The sequence below is a fragment of the Pseudochaenichthys georgianus genome, chromosome 6, assembly GCF_902827115.2.
Source record: "Pseudochaenichthys georgianus chromosome 6, fPseGeo1.2, whole genome shotgun sequence".
Taxonomy (NCBI): domain Eukaryota; kingdom Metazoa; phylum Chordata; class Actinopteri; order Perciformes; family Channichthyidae; genus Pseudochaenichthys; species Pseudochaenichthys georgianus.
In genome coordinates, this window is record NC_047508.1 from 34,224,209 (window position 1) to 34,240,416 (window position 16,208).

A 16,208-nucleotide genomic window follows, 5' to 3' on the forward strand; every position below is an offset into this window, starting at 1 on the left:
GTCCTCTGCAGAGGGAAGAGCTCATTATCTGCCTCTAAGAATGAAACATCCTGCCTCAGCACTGCAGAACTGAGAGGAGAAACCTATTGAAGCATTGTATGCTTGCTCCGTGTGTGTGTGCATGCCCGGTCATATGTCTGTTTCTAGGTTGTTAAAAAGAAATGATTGGTGGGTTTCCCAGCATGTGTGTTACATATTTTCTGTTCTGTGCATCATGCAAGTCATGTTTACATGTTTCCTAATTGAGGCATAACTTGCACATGGAGCCATTAGTTAAATATTCATTGCTTGTTTTCCATCTTTTTTTGCATATGACTACGGTACGACTAACACATAAGTAGTGAGTTATTTGTCCTATATGCCCAGTGGAGCCTATTAATGCAAATAACGGTCTAGCTTAATCATCATGTATGCCGCTATAATGGTATGCCCTATATGTGCATTGCTCATCCATGTATGTTGTGTTTGTAGGTTTTAAGTACTTGAACAGTGTTGGAAATGTCGCTCGTGGCCATGTTTTTTTCCAGTTCAGAAGCTGCTTCACACCATAGATGAGAGTCTCTATGACCTTTCTGTAATGACTTTATTAGCATAATTTTATGTCATTGGGCTTATGCCATCAACCGCAGAAGGACATGCTCCCCCTTACACCCAGAAATCAGCCTCGCTGCCTCTAGAAAATACTATAAAAGCCACCCCTGCATGTGCATACGGTGTTATTATCAATCAGTAGGTTATAGTTATAGATGGGTCCTTTTCAGCCACATGAGCAAACTGCATATTAACCCAATGTGAAAAGACTTTGGCTTGAATTTTCCAAATGTGGCTGCCAATTAAAGGCCCTAGAAACCCATTTTCTTTATACCGTCTTACTATAGGTAATGGGTTTTAACATGAAAACTGAATTCTGTGCATAAATGTGAACACGTCTGGGTTTTTTGCATGATAGAAATGCCAAAAAACACACCTTTGAAATATATTGTTTTTGTTTTCTCTCCCCTATCAAGTAATCAAAGTAATCCAATTGTGCTGCACTCCTTACCTCATTCCCCAGCTGACTTCAAAAAGCTTTGCCATGAGAGCTGAATGCCTTTCAAGGTAGCTTCATTCACCCAAACCTCTCAGCGCTACTCATATTAACATGCACACAAAAGCTCTTTGGGCAGGTTGGACCAAATTGAGGCTCTTCTCCTAAGTCACAGGTTGGCCAGCTTGTCTGCTTCTATTCTCTAGGACTAAGTCATTGAGCAACAATAAAAGGCTTAGACAAAGTCAGGATCAGATCTGGGCAATCAGCGCCAATTTGCTTTGGCTTAAACTCAAGCATTTAAAAGACTGTATTCGTCCTATTATCAATCAACCACAAACAGCAGCAGGAAAGCCCTATTTACCCCGATGGAAGTTAATTTATTCGAGTGTGGCACGTGAGTAAGGCCTAATTCACTGACCTGCTCTTAACTTGTGGTGACAGTTCACTACATATTGAGCTACTTACTCTAACACCCAAACATCTACATGAACCAGCTCAGAGCTAAAGAAACACGAGGGTTTTTGTGAGAATAAAAGTCAAATGTGTTGTTTGAGGGTAAAACTTACAATGAAGGCCAATGTGTTGACATAAAAAGAAACCTCAATTCTCTATAGAAATTCAGTTTGAGTAAAATAAATGCTCATAAGAGCTATGAAGAGTGTCATTGAATATATATTTCTGTTCTTCCTTTCATGCATTCAGTCTCATTATACTGCTGACATGCAATACCACATCAAATGTGATCATAGGGCGCAGAAAGCAGGGCATGGCAGCTTTGTGACGACTAAAAGACAAACCACAAATGATGCTCACGTGCCCTGCGTCGTTGTCAAATATAATTCAAATAACCTTACATATTATAGTTTCAGTAATTATAGCGATTTACTTACTGTACTTCACAGTAAGATGCTTTATCAGCTACTGATCTTCATTTGCTGATCGAATCTCCTAATGGATAATTGGTAAAAGGTGAATGATTTCTAATTTCACTGTTTATGATCTCAAATTACAGACAGTTTAATCTGATGAATAGAAAGCCACGTTGGCAATGGAAAACTCATCAAGTGTGATATTGAAATGTTATCGTTTATGCTTTCTGTGCACTTTAAAACAATGTGCTGTTGTCTTGTATCATTCATTTCATCCAAGGTTGAATGGGGTATGGCATTATTTTTATTTTATACATTATAATAAGCAAAGCTAGAGAGTTTGTCACATCTGTGTTTGTAATGAGACTGTAATCAGGTATAATATTTAGTCTATATTCCTTTAATGACTGCCTTCTGTCTTTTTGTGTTAAGTTACTGTAACTTTGTCCCATCTAAAGTTGGAGAACATCTCATGGCGTCGTAGTGCAAAAAGTAGCATCACGTTGAGTGAGTTTCAAAATACAGAAATACTTCCCTGATCTAAATTACATCCAATAAGCTCTCAGTCGCAGACTTTCCAAAAATGAAGAAATCCCAACTGTAACAAACACCAACAATTATCTCGCTACTTGTGTCTGTTGTGGTAGGAGTGGTATTGGGAAACGAACACACACTCCATGTATCCACTCTGTGTACTGCTTCTCTGTAACAAAGACACAAGGCAGGAAATGATCCTTTTTTATTCCTGTCAGCGGTTGGATTGTGTCGAGTCAGAAGTCTTGGGAACATTTTATTGAAAGAACAAAGCTGGAGCACTGAAGCCTTCTGCTCAGACACTGCACTCTGCTCCTTGTGCACCGTTTTGATTAGCCAGGCAGCGCATGGTTAATGAATAGCAGCGGAGTGCTATCCAAAAGAAAAGAGTTGTACTTTTGTCTGTCTGGTCGATCTAAATGGAAGCCATTAGGTTGGCTTTGGTCTCAAGCCTCATCTGCTGCAGCTCTCTTGACCTACTCCATTAGCTTTGATGACTTGAAGGTTAAGTGCAGACATTTGTAAGTAACAGATTTATTGGGTTCATTTTAGTATACAAATGCAATGCTTTCAACACTAAATCACGCTGCTCTCACCACTTGCTCTCCATAATCCCTTTCATTTTCTGTAATCACTTGAATGACCCACAAAGTTACTGTTACTCACAGCCTTAGATAATGCTACAGGATCTTCTTTTTCTGCCTTTAATGCTTCTTCATTCCTGTCCGGGTCAATCCAAATCCCTCCATGACATAACTTAAGTCCTTAGGAGTGAATCAAGATCATTTGAGATGTATTTTCTTTCCGTAGAGCGCCAGCTGGACATACATGACTTAGTAAGATAGATGGTTATAGGTTATCTGGACCTCTGCATGGTTGAACACCATGAAATCCAATAATGTGAATCAATCCATTGCTATGTGTTCTGTTGTCCCAGCACAAAGCCTTTTATTTATTTATTTTTTAGCTTGAACAATTGATCGTGTTGTCAAAACTGGCTCGGACAGGACCAATGCCAAATAGTTTGGTTAAAAATGCTGCTGCATGTGTTTATACAGACTTGCTCAAACTCCACCTAACTGGTTGTGTGGACCATACTGTACACGTCTGTACACTTCCTAAATCTGCTCTAAGGCCCCTTTACCAAATCCCTGCCATACTCCAGTTCACAAGAAGGGTGGCTGCCTCCTGTCCTTAGGACGGAGCAACAGCACTTCACTTCACAACAGCTAGGTGCAGCGGACTGTTATATCATCATGTTGCTGTCAGCCAATTAGTAGCTCCACTGGAGATGTGTGGGTTCAGTGTCTTGTTAAGAATAGCTTTTCTCTACCTCCTTTGTTTTATATTTTAATGGGCGGGTTTCTTCAGTTTACCGCAGTTGTCTATAAAATGTTTATGTTGATAAACAAAATAAAGTAAATGTAGACCTAGTCTTATTTGCTTTATGGAGGGTATAACTTTATATACGAGCTATTAATGGCTTTCTTTATTAAGAAATAACAGACAGAATAGGAGCAGGGAATTACATAAAAAGGAGGAAAAGCTTAGCTTCAGATTGGGTTTTGGATTAGGAGAATGATATCAACTTTCAAATTAGCATCCATATCACAGTAACAGCCTTATCATCACTTTGTTGCTGTACGACAGAATTGCACTCCCTTTTTTGCAAGGCATGCATTTGTGTGCCTTTTTCAGCTCCTCAGAAATGGGCATCAGTTCCAGGAGCAGATATGGCTTTCTGTGCGACAGCAGATGATGTTTACGACAGTGCTGATGATACGTTTGGCCCGCTGCCAGGCTAATGGTAATGGAGGGTGGGGTTAAAGTTGGGGTGCTGGTGGAAAAGGAATCTTTTTGTATGCATTTTGTGTGTGTGTGTGTGTGTGTGTGTGTGTGTGTGTACGGTGGGAGGGCTTAAAAGATTAAATCCCCCAGCCTGGCCACGGTGACAGGAGAAGACCCCTCCAACGAGCGCTGCAGGGAGGCTTCTTCCAGGCGGCTTCTTCCAGGCGGCCCATTTGCATGGCTCCCTGTCCTGCTCGGGGAATTAGCCTTTTCTTTTCCCACCGTCCCTCCCTCCTCTTTGCACCTTGGAGAGAGTGCTTCCATCCAGCAGCAGCACTGCTCATTTCTGAGGGAGACAATGGAGCGGAGTATTTAGGACACTTGGCAGGGTAGGCTTGGTGGAGGGGCTGAGTAGCTCATCTTGTCACATAGCCACTGGCATGATAGCTCTCCACAGCAAGGTAAGCTCTGAGCCTCTGAGTCACACTACTCTCCATGCCCTGATTGTCTTACTGCGTCTCTCATAGCTTTGAGCAGTGGTGGTTTCTGACTAATTGGTAACCTGCTCCTCCTCTTGACCATGCAATTAAGCAGGCTGTTTGTGCCTTCTTTTCTGCTTACACTTTACATTCAGCTCGTCAAGTTAATCTGTAGCCTAACGTTGAATTCATACTCCCTAATCCAATAAGGGGATCATGGGAAGTGTTGGTTGGAAGGATCGACGACTTAGATGAATCTTACTATTGTTTTCCATCTGTTGTGGCTATATGCAGAGTAACTGCATTCCTTTCTTTGTGCAACTGGAGGGTATTAATTGTTTTCTCAGTATACAGGATGAACAAATGGCGTTATAAGAACCCTTCTTCCTTATCTGTACAGCTTTGACATGAAGTGTAACTCTTGTCACTTAGTAATAACAGTTATTCACAGCAGAGAGTACGGCCTCCAGTGAAAGCATGCCACTGATGTACTATAGAAGCCAATATCTTTATTGGACAGATATCGCATGAAGTAATTAAGCCGAGCACTCTTTCTTTGTGGTGTGAAGTGTCCTCTGACCTTTGCCTATATGGCACAATTTATCATACATGATGTCACAATCTACAGAGACCATTTAGTATTTCTTATCTGGGGAGTTTCTTTTGAGTTCGATCCTTCCATAGAATGTATCACATTGTTTATTACTGTTGCACTGAAAGGTCAACACATTGATGTTTTACAATTCCACATTTACATAAATACAAACTAAAAAAACAATTATATGTTGTGACGCCGTTTTCAGTAGCATCTAAGTGTCCTGCTCTGCATTCTTTGGAGTAGCATCTTTAGTATTGTAAAGGATCATTTGGAATTATCTTCTTTTTTTTTTAAAGAAAAATGTGTACCACTCTTTGAAAGACTTGTATTAGGTTCTGTGTGAACACTTAATGGCAACATCCATTAGCTTATATGAATGTGTGGTTGCAGCGAATAGCTTACTCATTGCCTTACAGTAAACACATCTGCACTGTAACATCAAAGGCAAGATATATTTTTTTGATTCAAGTCAAGTGTGTGCTATTCCCCCTCAGACATTACCTGCTTTGGGGTTAATGTAATGCATACAGCCGTCCAGCTCCAGATTTCATGGAGTGAGCGACTGGTGTCATTGATATTCAGGTCAGCTGAGGTCTCTGAGCCTGTGTGGCCCTGAGGGGGCATTGTGTTGACTGCAGGGGTCGGGATAAATAGCTTACATTAGCACGGCTGCGTCTATTGGGTGAGAGACAGAGAGAATGAAAAGACAGAGGGAGGGGACTGAGACGAACTGACACAGTGAACGAGCCATGACTGGATCATCTGCAGCTGGATTACATCACGACTGATACTGTACTTCATACGGGCGCTGATACTGTCTGTCCTCCGGGAGATGAGGTCTTTTTGCAGGGAATGGGACAAACAAAGCATTACATTGCATAGAGCACAACAGCCTGAAAATGAATAAAGATAACAAAACATTTTCCATCCTACAAAAATATTTGTCGCAGGGCTCTCTCATTACAGGGATTCACAAGTAGTCCATGTTTAATGTGATTACTAGGGCTGTCAAGTTAACGCAAAAAAAAAATGAACGCCACTAATTATTTTAACGCGATTAACGCATGTGTATTTTTTGTCCTCTGCCGCCCCGTAGTTTCAGAGCGCATCGAGTTTAAAATACCATCTACAAGCTGAAGCTGACAGCCCCGCTCCTGCAGCCCGCTGGCGGAAGACCACACTTCCACGCTCACCGGCAGGCCCGGACTGGCCATCGGGAGGACCGGGAGGGTGTGTGCATGTGTGGCGCGAGCGAGAGAGAGAACGCGCACACCTTACGTGTATTGTTGTTGTTAGCATCTGGTGCTAGCTGCGCTAACGTATATAAGGAGCTGTTTCAATGAAAACAGAGGAGCGACATTTCGCCGAGCACTTGACTTTAAGCAGGAAGCCAGACAGTGGGACAATTTACGAAAAGTCAGCACACTCAGTACGGATAGTGCGCGCAACATGATTGCAGCGTCCAGGCAGCTCCCGTTCGAGCATATGTCTTGAGTTGCACATAGCTCCAACAATCCATCACAGTGTCTCTCCACCAGTCTATGCTCTCCACACACACACACACACACACACACACACACACACACACACACACACACACACACACACACACACACACACACACACACACACACGCACGCACGCACGCACGCACGCACGCACGCACGCACGCACGCACGCACGCACGCACGCACGCACGCACGCACGCACGCACGCACGCACGCACGCACGCACGCACGCACGCACGCACGCACGCACGCACGCACGCACACACACACACACACACACACACACGCACACAATACTTTATAACTTAACAGACTCAAGCAATGTGAAATGAAGTCATCAGTAATGTATGTCTGCGTGTCAGCGTTTGTGTGGGATGGTGTTTATCCAAGCCTCTCAGGTGTGGCTCATGCTGACGACAACTCAACTGAAACAGTAGAGTCCAGGGGGTCGTAACATCTCTATAAATAATAACAGATAATTGGACGGTTTCTCTTTTTATTTTTCAAGAATAAGACACATTGGGTTTCAGCCAATATGAGAAATGTTTTGGATGGCTCTGCTATTTGCTGTCCTAGATTGCTAAAAAGAAAAAAAGTGAACTCTGACTGCAGAATATATCAAGCTGTTACAATCTGAAAAACACAGTTATTTATTCTGTTACTGTAAGTGCTGAACCAGTTTCTACTTAGCAACAGGGGGCCTGTGCAGCACAAAGCATGTAGTGAGCATCGTTATCTGCAGGTATAGTTTTGTGTGTGTGTGTGTGTGTGTTTGTGTGTCTTGGGGTTACTGCTTTATTTGATGTGTAATAGGCTTGGATAGCCTATGTCTGTTGATTGAATCATTCTGTCGGTCTTCTGGGAGATAAAACCAGTTAGTCCGTAGTAGGGCTGTGCAATTTAATCGATCTTGCGATATATATCGATATTTAGTTTTCCGAGAAAGTATCGATATTTCAGCCGCGGGTATCGATACATTAAGTCTGATAACTGTGTTCGTTATACTCGCGTCCAGGAGAGAAGCTTTAAAAAGGTGACTAATTGAGTCTCCGAGAATGTTCAAATGTATACTTTAATTAATAAAAAGCGCGGTAATGTTACAAGCAGAAGATGATTTAGTCAGAAAAACAGCTGTGTTCTGGCTCTCGTGAGCAAAGGGAAGAGAGCAAGCTCCACCTTTCCAGCTGTTAAATATCCTCTGCTGTGGGCCGGTTGGCGCTGCTGGGGATCGGCCCTCCACGTCTCCAATATTCGTTGTTGCGCATTACAGAGGATTCAGACATTGCACATTAAATATATAACTAAACACGCATTTTCTCCTCCTTATCTCTTTCATGACTTTTGATTCATTTTGTCCAGCATTTGCAAGCTGGAGACGCTCTGTCAGAGCCATATATTGTATAATTGATGCTTTCAGTTTTCAGTTGAATTAATTCAATCCAAGTCAATGGAACACTCACAAGATGTCACCAAAATCCCACTGTCCCTTTAAAATCTTTCAGAAAATGATATAAGTGTATCGAATTATATCGAATCGTATCGAATCGTTGGCTGAATATCGTGATATATATCGTATCGTTGGCTGAATATCGTGTATCGTATCGTATCGTGAGATTAGTGTATCGCCACAGCCCTAGTCCGTAGCCAGTCCAGTCTGATTTTCCTCACAGAAGGAAACATATCTCAGAGCTCAGGTTGAGGAGACACACTGGCTGTCTGTGTTGCACATTTTGGAATGAAAATCAATGATTTTGTCATGAATAAATTATAAGTAAGCATAAATGTATCAGCACTGCTTTGTGGGTAAAATATCACTGATTCTTCATAAAAGTTTTCATCCTGGGATTTCAACTCACTCACAGTATGTAGTCATATCAGGTGTCTGCTCTCTTGATGCGGTTTGTGCCTACTATTCATTGCTTTCCAGTAAAGAGAACATCTTGTCAAAGTACATTTCAAAATAAAACTTTTGAACACTTTGGCTTTTTGTACAGAGCAGAATGTTGCATAGAAGTACGCAGAGAAAGTACAGGATAGTTAGTGGCACTTTGGCAGATATTTGCTTTCAAAATAGACAGATTTTGACAGCTTGTAAGACAGAGATGTTTTTTCGGCTGGTAGACTTGTTTTAAATATGTGTATCTGAATTATTAATGGAAAGTCTAATTATCATACTTCCTGTCTGCTTTAGATAAATAGCAGTAGTAGTTGATGTACTTATGACATGTTTGTATATACTTACTATAAGAGATAGAACAGTCATGCCCCTTAAACCAAACACACTCCTGCCTCTCACAGATGATGTCACACCCCATATCTCAATGTTTCATCTTAATTGAAATCAGATCAATATTCCTCTCCCTGTCTCGCTTGTTTTTCCCAGTAGCATTTCGGTGAGGACACTAAATCTGATCTGCTCTATCACGAAATGTGTGATTTTAGAATGAGGAGTCATCAGAAACCTTATTAATATTGGATTCTACATCTTGTGGCACTTATATGCTGCCCAGCTACGGTACTGTGGAAATATAAATAAATCTTCCTGAGAGTTGGATGAAAAGATCGATATATAATTATGAAGCTATATCCAGCACCCTTTGTTTACCTCACAAAGATTTGATAAAATATAGATCTTGTCAACCATAGGTGTTTAAAGAGCCGTTGTAGAAGCTCATTGCACTTTTCCGTACATGTGATGTTTTGGTGTTTTTTTGTTTCTTTCCGTTAACTGTCAAGTGGGAAATAAGTATTTTTTGTGTTTCTCTTATTATCCTAAAATACTGTTATGTTTGGCTGTGAAAAAGAAATATGAAGGACAGACCATCTATTTCTATTTATTATTATTTTTTTAGAAAGGGGCAGGTAATATAAGATTATATTCTTCTCCCTGCTCCTTTTCGGTCAATGGTGTGTTTACAGAGACATGTTTTGTACGATTATTATACATTAAGATTTGCATACCATGAACGGATCAAATAAAAATGAAATGAAATGGTGGGTAACTCAGCCTTCACCATCTTGGCAATCACCTTCTTTCTAAAAATGTGCATCGTGGGTGCAACTGAGTCATGTCATGGTGACGCAGCAGAGCAGATAGCAACCAGTTAGAGACTGAAGACAGAACCCACCCGTCACTCAAGCTAAATTCAGGTCTTTTTTGGGGCTACACGATACTTTGTTCTTACTCAGAATTTCGGTTACCAACCCTTTCTCCATCCCCAGCTTCACTACTGGAGATTTTTTAGAAATGCAGACATATCTTGGATGCTGCAGTAGCTGATGCTGCTCAGCACTCTTTTCTTCTCCTACCGATTAAGATCAATCCAGCGTTAACCCCCTCTTTGCTTCCCCTTGCCGGATTATTGTAAAGCTGTGGTTAATAACTGATGGTGGTGACTTAGGTGGAGGGGATTGTGTGTGTAAGGAGTGACATTGGTGGGGGTGGAGGGAGGGTGGGGTTGTTGGAGAAACGTCTTGTTTCTTAAGTCTACCACTCTGACCGCTCCCTCCTCTCCTCCACCCTATCCTCTTTCCTCTCTCTCCGTCTCTCCTCCCCCACATCACAGTTCTGCCCCTTGTGATCAGAGAAGACGTTTCTCTAAAGTTACCCACTTGATTATGCAGCACACATCAGGGCAAGCACAGAAAAGGAGGGGTTTCACTCACTTTCACTTGAGCCTGAGGTGCCCTTAGGGCGGTATGGGGTCAACAAAAGCACAAATGACAGTATTGGCCGTTGAAGTGAAGCAGAAAAGTATTGGCCCCCAGCAACGTCTAGTCTTCTTATTATGATTTCTAATTTCTTAGCAATGAGCCTGACAATTCTAAGGAGAGTCTAAGGGAGGCATTGAAATTCTGCGAGCAAAGCAAAGCTTGGAATGCTGGGAAAAAAGACCTTGACAAGAAAACACACCAAAATCAAAGCAGAAGCAGTAATAGCTCTGCCAGCGTCCAGGGAGTGATTTATGGGTGAGAAGAAATGGCCTTGTTTGAGGGCTGTTCTGTCTGGGTCGTGTGATTTACTGTGATGACGGGCGCGCTCTCATCACGTGCATTCAGCCCGGTAGGATAGGAGGCAGGAGGCCCATTAATACTGATTATAAGAGCATGCTGCCTTTCTGTGCGGGGCTGGTCTTGGCTTTTACACTATATCAACTCAGTGACAGTTCTTAATGGGAAGGATGGGAATGGTTCTTTCAGTATGTACTGTGACGCTATAATGAGACGCCATGCCTTTTTTTCAATCTCTTAAGTGCATCTATTAGATCATTTATGTTTAATGAGTTTCAGAAGGGATATAGTTGCACTATAGCCGTATAGTAAAGTGCTGCACATTGACAGAAAGATTGAGGAAGTTTTCTTGAAGTTATATTTGTTGGGCTTTGTTTGACTGGAGATGTCACAGACGAGCAGGGACCCCTAAAAGGTTTTTGTTCCTCAACGGCAGATTTGTTCCAGATTATAATGAGTGTTTGCATAGTTTCATTGGTCACAAAAGGCCCCCCCGCAGCACACTAAACTGCTCCTTTTGAAAGGTGTTGCTAGGATACAGGCCAGCGTAAAGATGGACATCTCCTCTGTTTTGCTTTTCTGCAGCTGTACAGTTTGGACATTATGTCCAACTTGTTGTGTAGTTGTACAGTGTGTCGGCCCATTTGTCTCAATCCTTTCTTCTGTGTGTATCCAAGCGTATCCGTGTGTGGATGTTCAGCCGTACAGTACAAGGGCAGTTTTGTGTGTATCTCGGAAAGCCTGCATATTAAATGGCCTCTCTTCTATCTCATAAGCCATGTTGCTGTAATAAGACTCCATTTTTTTTTTTGGTGAGCGCTGAGATCTCAATTCTGCTGTCACACCTCTGAGTCTCGGCCAGCTGACACCTCAGTCTGCGCACAGGGAATTAAGAGTGTCTGCCTCATGTTCAATTACACTCTAATCAACCCACACCAGTCCAGCACGACCCGGGAATGAATGGGCAATATTGAGCCGATGCTCAAAACTGTGATGCCAGTAAATGAATATATAAAGGTGTTAGATTTGGTTGTGAGTTTTGGCAGTCTTCCCTGAAAGACTGCACAGGTTTTCAAGCACAGAAAAGGCATTCAAAGCAGATTTGATTGACACTAGGAAAAATCATGGTGTGAATTAGGCATTTTCCCCTGCATTACTTCTCTTTAAGACATTTAAATATCAAAGGACTTGATAACGATGCTCCACATTTACACACTGTGTTGTCTTGCAAGCTGCTTCATAAGTTTACTAATATATTTCCCCTGAAGTTTCTCTCTATGACCTGATGGTCGCCTATTCTTCTGTTTAATCCAGTTCAAAGAAATAAGTAATGTGGTTAGTTGGATACCACTTAATAGTGCTGTCACAATAGCTGAAATGGTTTTCTTCAGTCTTAGCATCTTTGCCTCCATGATGGGTCTCTGTGCTATTTTTGATCAAATATATTATTAAAAACACATGATTCCTCTCATCTGATTTTAAATACCAATAATATGAAGTCACTGCATTAGTTTCAAATCCCATTTTCCCCTCCACCATGGAGAAATCCTCCTTCCTCTCGTCTCCGCCAGTTATCCTGACTCACACAGCTGTTGCTCTTCATGCTGTGTTATTGGGCGAGATGCTGAGAGCTGGTTCATGCTGGTGTTTACTGGTGTGGTGTCAACGTCTGGGGGGCGGTGAGTAAGCAGTGAGGTGCCAGCTCTGCTGAACCAGAGCTCAGGGATTTTTCTGGCGCGACTGTTGAGATGTCAATCATCAGGCGTCAACCTATCAAAGAGCTTGTGCCTGGGAGGCTGACAGGAAGCAGAGACGGCAAAGACTCGTCGGCACTGTCTGCCAGAGATCCACAGGGAGGCAGGGATTGGCTTGTCCTTCGCTATGACACAGGTTGATTCGAATGTCAGGATGGCCAACATTAAACAGCATCATTTTTGAGATTATGAGTTTAAGGCATTGAAAACTACCTCTGGGATCATTTCAATTTGGACATACAGACTCTGTTATTGATCAAATTGAAACAAGAATTGCATTTATTCAACAGATTCATTACAAATACAAATAATAGTTAGTTGCAGCTATACACACACACTTAATGTTTGTTTTTTGGTGTTTCTGGCTCATTCATGCAGATTCCTGACTTTTAACTTTATTTTTAAGGTCTTTATGATAAGAAAAGAGGTGCAATAACCAAATGCTGCTTTCTATTTAGCACAAGTATGCTCTTTTGTATTGTGTCTTAAACCCATGTTTATAATCACTACATTGTAAAAGGTTAGAGACTCTTTTTGCAGAATGTTATCATATATTTACATATAAAGAAATCGGCTATTTATATTTATTCAAATTCACACTCATTCAGACTCACAGAAATATATTCTTCTGTGAAGGTTTTTTTCTATGTGTTGACGTCTCTCTTCTTTTTATTTCTTCCCCTCCTTAAGGAAAACCAGGCGGTCCTGCTAATGTTCCATCAGCTGAGCTTCTAGCTGTTACCCCACCAGGTGGTCCTCGCTTCAACATCATGCTGCACCTCACCCTGCTCCTCCATCTCCTGGTCCTCCCTCTCTGCTTTGCAGGTCAGTAGCAGCTGAAAGGGAATGGCTACATTTATTTATAATGTATTAACTGAGAGACTGAGTCACTGCCTTTCCGTGAAAGCAACACATCTATTTACACTCAGCCCTTTCAATTTAAAAATCATGTTATTTGTGTATAGCTAATGAATGTTTGTATGACCCTGTGAGCCATTTAATTTCTCAGCTTAGAGCCACAATAAAAATTGTTAATTGTAAAAAAAGTGAATACAAAAAAAGAGGATTGTAAGAAAAGAGGTCCAATAACCAATTGTATGTTGTTATTTGTTCAGCAGTATGAGACATCTGCTTTCCCTTTCAAACATTTCTGGAAAGCAGCCCTCAAAAAATAATTTTCTAGTTTAGCTTGATTGTTATTGATGGATAGGCAAGTTATGAAAGCACACATCAAAAGTGGACTCTCAGGATGGAAGATGCAACAAAAGAAAAGGTGCTAACCGCCAGCTTTAAACAACAACATATATTGAGGCTGGCAGGGATGGCAGTGAAGGACATTTTATTCAGATCGAGATACGCTTAAGATATGATACACATGCTTAGGCCAACTATACAAAGAAGCACACCTTTTAGGAAGAAGCTACAGTATGAACATCTGATGGGTCAGGCTGTACGATGTGTGCCTCTCAGGGTCTGTTTGCAGATTTCCTTTCTTCACTGTGTTGGAAAACAAACAACGTTGTCAGAAAACAGCAGGCCTGAAAAGGAGCTACAACCCCCTCTGTGTTCTCATACCTTGGGCTATACTCACTTGTTTCAGATTTGATTTCACATGAACTGAGAGAAGGGAAAGCTTGGATTGGGAATTCATCAGGTTCCCACCACATCTTTCTCAAACAGACTTTGAGGAGATGTATTTGTGCTTGTTTTCCCTACATGGGGAGCCCATCAAAGCTTTTGGCAGAACTACAACTAAAGCTTAGAATACCCTGTTGAAAATGTGCAAAAGGTATTAAATGAATTCACAAGAAAACACCACATTGTTCCTTGGCACACAGACACAGTAGAGTTCACCTCTATCTAAACAGACAGCAACCAACCAACTGGTTGTTAACCTGGGGAGAGAACATTGGCCTGACATTTCTGTTTAGCCCCAACAAGAATAAGGTTTGATGGTTAATGTGACATGCTATGACAGCAAAACAAAAGTCTAGCACACACTATCCTTAAACTAAAGTGTAAAGTATTTTCTCTAGCTCAGCTGGACCATTGTGGGGTTTAAACTAGGACATACAGAATAAGAATACATTATTGAACAGGAATATTGTTCAAGTTAGTATGATCTATTATCCCTTTTCTTATTGTACATGGTTGACCTTTTGTTTGAAGCATCAGTGCGTATTTAAACCTACAATCATTCAAGCCAAACCCTTGAGTTTTCCATTTTATTGTGAAGGGCAGGATGTGGTGGATTCTCAGCCAAAGATAATCAATCAACGCAGGGTTTTCAGACATTCATCACACCCTCAGCAGCGAAAAGGAATTCTATTATGGGCCTTTCCTCTCTGAAGAAAGTCTCATGATGATTGGTTCTGGTCACTTTTTCTTGTTGTATCACATGAGAAATACGAAAAGATACCTACAGTTTAGGTACACAGGAAGTACTTCAAGTAGAAACATCAGCAGTGTCATGGTCTGATATGTTGACATGATTTCCTTTAACTGTTACAGATGCATCAACGCATGGGGAGTTACCTGACTTTTATAGAGGTAAGACTAATTCTAATTCTCAATGATAATGGTCACTTGTTTCAATGCTATAAAAAAACCTTCCTGAAGTGTTAAAAAACATTCCAATAATGATGAAAATAGATGCTTCTTGGTTTTGGCCAGTGTTGCGTTATGACACATTCATTAATAACACACACACGCACTTTCGCAAACATTTGGTATTTATTACCATTTCACTCTGCTAAATGTTTTACAGTACATTGAGCATACCAGCACAAACAGTCTCACAGAAGAACTCAACCGCATTCTCTATTCAACGAGAGAAATTCTAATGGAAATGCAATTTTGAGATTTCTTCCTACATTCATGCATTTCATAATTTTTTTTTAAATGTCTCATGTCATGGCCATTTCTACTGATCATAATTCCATTGTCGAGGTCTACTAAAATAGATTTACATTGTGCAATTTTCCAAACTCACATTGGTTTCTCATACAGCATCTCTGTATAGTATGTGTATTCACTCTCTGTCCTAAACGGCTTGTTGGAGCTCCTGCCCCCCCCCCTATGAGCCCAGTGGCCGTCTGCGAGACAGCGAGACACAGCGAGACACAGCCTGAAACACACACACACTCGCAGCCTGGCTGGGAGTTTGTGTGTGTTCCCAGGCTGAGTTCCGCAGTGTCTCGCTGTCTCGCCGACCCCACACCAGTGAGCCAGCTCACAGTGTCCCGCTCCTCGCAGCAGCGAGCCTTGCAGCGTCCCGCCATGTGTGTGTGTGTGTGAGGAAGTCAGCGGATTGGTCCAAACGTAACGGCTCCGCGGACGTAATGTTACGTCACTATACCCGAAATACGTCACTATACCCAAGAAGTAAACAGTGGAAAAAAAGAAATCTCCAACGAGGCGTTCTGGGGCAGCATAGACAGGTCTTTTCTGTGTTAGAGTTTTACTCGCTACAGCAGGGCTTCTCAAATCAATCCGGACCGAACCCTGTGTCCCATTATAAAATAAAAAAAAGTTAGGATTCTGATGTAAATTAAAGTGGACCTATTATGCTATATTGGAAAAAGATATTGTAGGGCCATACCTATACAAAGCATGTCTGTGAAGTTTTTTGCTTAAG

General features: G+C 41.5%; 1 protein-coding gene across 2 annotated transcripts in view; it reads left to right on the forward strand.

Moving 5' to 3' along the window:
* Positions 1-16,208, forward strand: part of LOC117448634 (contactin-1a-like) — a 66,710-nt gene that overhangs the window by 18,925 nt on the left and 31,577 nt on the right. Inside the window, exons 1-3 of one of the 2 annotated variants that reach the window (XM_034085963.2) lie at positions 2,855-2,954; positions 13,262-13,396; positions 15,083-15,121. In XM_034085963.2, the coding sequence (XP_033941854.1) occupies positions 13,342-13,396; positions 15,083-15,121 (94 nt within the window). In that variant the 5' untranslated portion in view covers positions 2,855-2,954; positions 13,262-13,341. Of the gene's footprint in view, positions 1-2,854; positions 2,955-13,261; positions 13,397-15,082; positions 15,122-16,208 lie in introns of those variants that run through there. The other variant, XM_034085962.2, reaches the window with a different exon arrangement.